The following is a 6,709-nucleotide window of genomic DNA, read 5'->3' on the forward strand; positions in this document are numbered from 1 at the left end:
ATAAAATGTTGTGTGGGAAATTTTGGGAGGGGGGGGGGATTGTACTAAGGATTTAATCTTGAAAACAAGCACGCTGTGTGAAGCTTGTTAAGCCGTAAGAGCGAACATGTTGTGTAAAGTTCGCCAGGCAATGCTATGTGATATAGTCATTTCCCCCTCACGTTTCGGTAGTTTATGAACTGTGTGTAAACCGTTTATTCACTGGGCCTTAGGCTCACCAAACTCGTGTTTTTTTCTTTTCAAAATAAAAAGATGCAACCAGGTCACTACACTTATGGGAATAGTAGCAAGGGCAAAGAGAGGGCGTAGCGCTTGGCTACTCGTGAAGAGGATAGACTTGAAATGAAGTCTAGTCGTGACTTGTCTTGACGAAGAGTAGTCAGTTGTGGGTTTAAGCAATTGTTGTATGATCAGAAGAAATTTTTAGACTTCCGCTGTGATTTATGTTTAAACTGTTTCAATTCAATATTTTATGTAAGTTTCCAATTTTTAAGGTTGAAATTTATTAATGATTTGAGGTTAAGATAAAGATCGGATTATGGGTCTTTACAGGTGGTATCAGAGCCTTAGTTCTAAGAGAAATAGGTTATGATTTTTAGCCTAAACTTAGACAGAATTAAGGTTGAAAAAACAATTGAAACAGAAATGATGAATTTGGACTGTTATTCTTGTTGTTAGTGTGCTTGCTGTTAAGTGATGATTGTGTTGAGATTAATAGATCTATCGCTGTGAGTTGTAGGAAATGGTTTATACCAAGCGCACTAGAAGTATTGGAAGACGAGGACGTAGAGGAGTTGGTCTAGGACCAAGAGGAGGAATTGGAGAACGAGGCCAGAGCAGCAGGTGCTCTNAGCGCACTAGAAGTATTGGAAGACGAGGACGTAGAGGAGTTGGTCTAGGACCAAGAGGAGGAATTGGAGAACGAGGCCAGAGCAGCAGGTGCTCTAGAAGAATAGAGAGTACAAGCTCTGCAGAGCCAGAGGGCAGAAGCTCTAGTCGAAATGAGAATATTCCAAGGGTTGAGTCCTCCCAACCCACCTCTGTAGGGGATTCCTCTTATGATCCCACAGAGGGATCCTATGAAGAGTACACTCCTCGAACCCCTGATCATACAGACCTCGAGGAGAAAATATCGTCTTTGCAAGAAGAGAAAGCCCAACTAAAGGCAGAGCTGTTAGTGGCACAAAAAGCCAAGGACCAGGACCAGGCCGACTGGTGGGTGAACAACGTGCAGAGGGAGCACGTGAAGTTAGGTGAAGAGTTGAACAAAGTTTTGACTGAGAATAATGAACTCTAGGAAAACAACCACACTATGGCATGGAAGTGTGTAGAGCTGGAATGGGAGAGGATGATTGCTTCACGATCATGGAGGGTGCGATTGGAAGATCGTGCTCACTATTGCTGTGAGGTGGCCACGGGCTACTTGGACTCCACCAAGGAGTACTTCTCACGTTGGGCACGACAGTTTCACCAAGGCCCAAACTTGAGCTTTGTATGGAGGTATCACCCAGAGAGCCCTTATGAGGAGTTTGTGAGAATCACAAACTACCCTATGGATATGTCATGAGTAAGAGGATGAGGAGAAAATAGTTAGCATATGAACTGTGTGTTGCTAAGTTTTATTGCAATAAGTTGGCAGCCTAGAGCTGGGATATCTCGGTGTTTTCTTTTATTTAGTTTAAACTTGTTAAGTATGAGCCGATTGACATGATTATGGAATGAAATAAACTTATGTTAGTGTTTAAATCTTGTTGAATGGTTGTGGAATGCTAAGTTGTGTATAAGAATAGTTATTTATAATCTCTTATATGCATATAGTTAAGAAAGAAGGAAGTCTCAACGATCGAGAAGGACTCTATCGGTCGCTCCCAATGCAGAGGAAACACCTCTGGTCGGGGCTACCCCTGCGGTACCAGGGGTGATACCAGCCTCTGCTGCGGCCACGAGGACCGTGAGCACTAGAGGCAAAGGACAAGGCAAAGGAAGATCGCAAACAAGACAAAGCGAGCCAGAGCCCTCGGTACAAGAGGGCTCTGCATCGGGTAGAGGCAGAGGCAGAGGTCGCACACGGGCAGCGACCACCACCCCTGTGGACCTCATAGCTCAAGAGGTGTCTAGAGCTCTAGAAGCTACTCTGCCTGCTGTTATCGCACAAGTAAGAGAGGCAGAGCAGAGGAATGAAGAGGCTAGGGAAGCTAGCATGGTAAGAGAAGTGGTTAGCAACATCAACCATAGAGAGGACCATAGAAAAAGGTCAAGAGCTAATAGTCATGTCAACACTAGCACGGGACAGAGGGGTTGTAGCTACAAAACTTTCTTAGCTTGCAAACCCCAACCATTTCAGGGTGAGCCAAATCTAGTTACGGCCCTGAGATGGATAAAGGAGACAGAGATGGCCTTCAAAGTTAGCAAATGTGCAGAGGAAGACAAGGTGACTTATGTTGCTTCCATGATGAAGTCTGAAGCCCAATTCTGGTGGGAAATAATTACCAACCTAAGGGGCGAAGAGGCTGTAGCAAGGATGTCATAGGATGAGTTCAAGGTGTTGTTCAACGAGAAGTTCTGCCCAAGAACTGCTATAAAACAGTTGGAAGAAGAATTCTTGAGGTTAGAACAAGGAAGTTTAATGGTCAGAGAGTATACGACCAGCTTCACAAAGAAGTCTAGATTCACAGAGCATTATGTCTCTACTGAGGAGAGACGGGTAGAGCGTTTCATGTGGGGATTGAAAGCATCCATCAGGGAGTTTGTCCTCACCATGAAACCAACTACTTTCCAAGAGGCTGTGAATGCAGCCAAAGTTAGAGAAAAGAAAATGGTCCGCCAAGAATCCGAGCGGGGCCAGCTGAAGAGGAAATCGGAGGGTTCAAACAACGAAGCCCGAAGACAAAAAGTTGGGAACTCAGAAAGAAAGGTATGGCAAGGAAAATCGGGCAAACCATATCCTAAATGCAACCTTGTGCATAGAGGAGAATGCCTGGTTAAGCCCAAGGTCTGCTACCGGTGTGGGAAGGCTGGACACTTGTCCCAAGACTGCAGAATGGAACGAAGAGAGAGATTATGCTGCATCTGTAAGTCACCCAATCATGTGCAAGCAGACTGTCCGTAAAATAAGTAGGATGTTACGGCCATTCAAGGAGGAAGCAGAGGTGGGAAAGGAGAGGAACGACGACCAAAAGCACCAAGACCAAAAGGGAGGGTGTTCCAAATGACTGCAGCCAAGGCTGAGGAAACCCCGGATGTGGTAACAGGTACCTTCCCTGTTAATTCTGTACATGCAAAAGTTTTGTTCGATTCTGGCGCGAATAAATCACTTGTATCCACTACTTTCTGCCACAACTTGAAAAGAGTAGCTAAGCCTCTAAGTTCAGCATTAGAAGTAGAAACTGTTGATGACAACAGGGTAGTGATTAAAGAAGAATATGATGATTGTATTATAAAGGTAGATGGTAGCTCTATTTCACTTAAGCTGCTCCCTATGACAGTAGGGGAGTTTGATATAATAATCGGGATGGACTGGTTAGCTGAAAACCAAGCTAGAATCCTGTGTAATAAGAAGATAATCCAGATTGAGGTACTGGGTAGTGGGAGATTAATAATCTATGGAGATAGAAGGGATAAGAAGGCTAGCATGATCTCTCTACTCAAGGCAAGACGATGTATAAAGAAAGGATGCCAAAGCTATTTAGCATATGTGATCAACGCTAAGAAGGAAAAGAGTGCGATGGAAGATATTAAGGTGGTAAGAGACTTCCCAGAAGTCTTCCCAGATGACCTGACCAGTCTTCCGCCAGAAAGACAGGTGGAGTTTCAGGTTGATCTGGTTCCTGGAACTGCACCTATTTCCCGCGCACCTTACCGACTTGCACCATCAGAGATGAAAGAATTGATGACGCAGTTGCAAGATCTATTGGACAAGGGTTTCATACGCCCTAGTATATCACATTGGGGAGCTCCAGTGCTGTTTGTCAAAAAGAAGGATGGTACAATGCGAATGTGCATTGACTACCAGGAGCTCAACAAGGTGACTTTCAAGAATAGATATCCGCTTCCGAGAATTGATGACCTCTTTGATCAACTTCAGGGTGCAAGTTACTTCTCGAAGATTGATCTACGGTTGGGGTATCACCAACTGAGGGTAAAGGATGAAGATGTATCCAAGAATGCCTTTAGGACGAGGTATGGGCATTATGAATTTTTGGTCATGCCATTCGGAATGACCAATGCACCTGCAATGTTCATGGACTTGATAAACAGATTCTGCAAACCATACTTGGATAAGTTTGTCATCTTTTTTATAGACGACGTTCTTGTATATTCACGTACCAAGGAGGAGCATGAGGAACACTTACGGGTTGTTTTAGATCTACTAAAACAGGAAAAACTGTAAGCGAAACTCTCCAAGTGTGAGTTATGGCTACGAGAAGTGCAATTCCTCGGTCGTGTGGTGAACCAAGAAGGAATAAAGGTTGTTAAGACTGAAAATCAGTATTAATTGTATTCGTCTTGAAAGTTAAATATTGTCTATAATTGTAAAAAGTCATCGTGTTTGACTTTTATTAGACAGGTTTGACTTTGACTTGTATTAGTTGTTTGACCATATAAGTCGTAGCTTGTCTTTGTAATTTGATAAAGATAGAGCTCATTCGTAAGATTGAAGATACGTAATAAAGTTTGACCAGATTTAGTGCATTGACTTTCTCTCTCAATATTGTTCTTGGTGTTCTTGAAGATAAATCCAGATCTGCCATGATTATGAAGATAAAATGAAGATTGATCAGTGAATTTAGGGACAAACAATTGGTATCAAAGCATGTTTGCAAGAAATCAGATGAAGAAATCAGAGATAAGTGAAGATTTTATTTTCTGAATTTTTTTGTTCTTCGTGTTCTTTATTTTTTTAGATTTTGATCCGATTTTTTCGTAAAATCTTATGTTTTGTGTTAAAAACAGGATCAAAATGCTCGGAATTTAATTGTGAATCTTTGTTATTCATAAACTTTTGTCATTTGATTGTTACATATCAAGATTTAAATCGGTTTTTGTGTTTTTAATTTTTTCGTGTTCTTGAATTTTTTTTTTAAAACCAGTGTTTTTGATTCATTTTTTTTAAAAAGTTTTTCTGTTTTTGATAGTTTTTGATCTGGTTTTAATTTTTAGTTCTCTTAATTTTTTGTTAAACCGTACAAATCCTAAATCGAAGGAGTCATACAAAAGCTTAACTGGAGAAGAGATTACACCGCAGAAGCCTTGATCGGATTGTTCTCCGGTTTGTTTCATAGTATCAATCGGTTTCTAATCCAAGTCTAAACCGCACACAGCTTCATCGGGTTACTTGAGCGGATTCATAGAAGACTTGAGCGGTTTAAGCTAAACCGCACATCATTACAGCGGATTCTTGAGCGGACAAGTTTAAACCGATCAGAACCTGAGCGGATACTTGAGAGAATTAATAGAATTCTTGAGCGGTTTAAGTTAAACCGCACACCATTTCAGCGGATTAAGGAGCTAAACCGTAGAAATCTTGACCGGATAATTGTCCGGATTCGCACAAATCACAGGTAAGTCTTTGAGCGGTTTATTCCTAAACCGATCACCTCTTGACCGGTGTTCATATAAACCGATCATCTCTTGACCGGAAAAGTGTCCGGATAAGTAATAGATTGATTCTTTGCATGAGCGGAGAAGTTATCCGCACACATCTTGAGCGGATTTTGAGTTTTCCTTGAGCGGACTAGTGTCCGGATAAGTGTCCGGTTTATTAAACCGCTCAATTTTTTGCTCAATCTCTTTGACCGGATATCAATTTGTTCAATTCATTTCACCATCTGGATTCTTAATTGCTCATCAGGTTTGAACGATTTAAGAATTTGACTTGGCTGTTTAAGTAATTCACAACAGATTGTTTTGGTTCAAGACTTAATCACACAGAATYTGTTACCAGCTTCTCMATWTCCAAGTGTTGCTGTCATTCAGGACGAAGCACAATCAGAGACTGCTAGAGGAAGCTGCACATATACCCTTTGGTTGTGAATCAAGGATTGTAACTGCTTGTAATCATATCAAGGGATTCTGTTTTGGGTCATATGTACTTGAACTGTTTTGTGTAATTTGGACTTGGACAGTTTTAATTTTTAGGTTTCTAATTGTTCGTGTTTTTTTTAATTTTGTTTAGATTTTATTTTTGGATCATCGTTTATCTGTTTTGTGTGTGTTTTAAATGTTTGAGAATCTTTGAACTGTTCTGTGTCACGTAAACTGTTTTTCATTAGTTTTAACTGTCTTTGACTGTTTTTCAACAGTTTTGACTGTTTTACTGATATTTGACAGTTTTTCGTTGATTTTCTTAATTCTCATCAGTTTTTGTGTTTTTCTATTCTTTTTGAGCTTAAACTGTTCTTGTTTCTTTTAACTGATTTCACTGCATAGATCCTTTAACTGATCTTTTTTTTTTCTCTAATGGCAAATATCATAAAGGAGTTGAGAGCTAAGATTGCTGAGCTGGAAAAGAACATCGAGAGTTATAAGGAGAAAGAGTTGATGAATAATGAAGTATTACATCAATCATGCATCAATCAGATGAAAAAGATGACACTCCAAATTCAAACCTTCCAACAAGAGTTAAAATCAGAAAAATTGCGTTCAAATAATTTTGAAGATCAATTAAAAACGCTAAAAGAAAGATATACCAAAGTATATATTGAAAATG

General features: G+C 40.5%; 1 protein-coding gene across 1 annotated transcript; it reads left to right on the forward strand.

Moving 5' to 3' along the window:
- The first annotated feature begins 2,626 nt into the window (after positions 1–2,626).
- LOC112504987 (cellular nucleic acid-binding protein-like) lies at positions 2,627–3,109 on the forward strand. The gene has a single exon (XM_025108938.1). The coding sequence runs from the start codon at positions 2,627–2,629 to the stop codon at positions 3,107–3,109; it is 483 nt and encodes a 160-aa protein (XP_024964706.1).
- The last annotated feature ends 3,600 nt before the right edge of the window (positions 3,110–6,709 follow it).

The sequence above is a fragment of the Cynara cardunculus genome, unplaced genomic scaffold, assembly GCF_001531365.2.
Source record: "Cynara cardunculus var. scolymus isolate 2C unplaced genomic scaffold, CcrdV1 Un_Scaffold_7702, whole genome shotgun sequence".
NCBI lineage: Eukaryota > Viridiplantae > Streptophyta > Magnoliopsida > Asterales > Asteraceae > Cynara > Cynara cardunculus.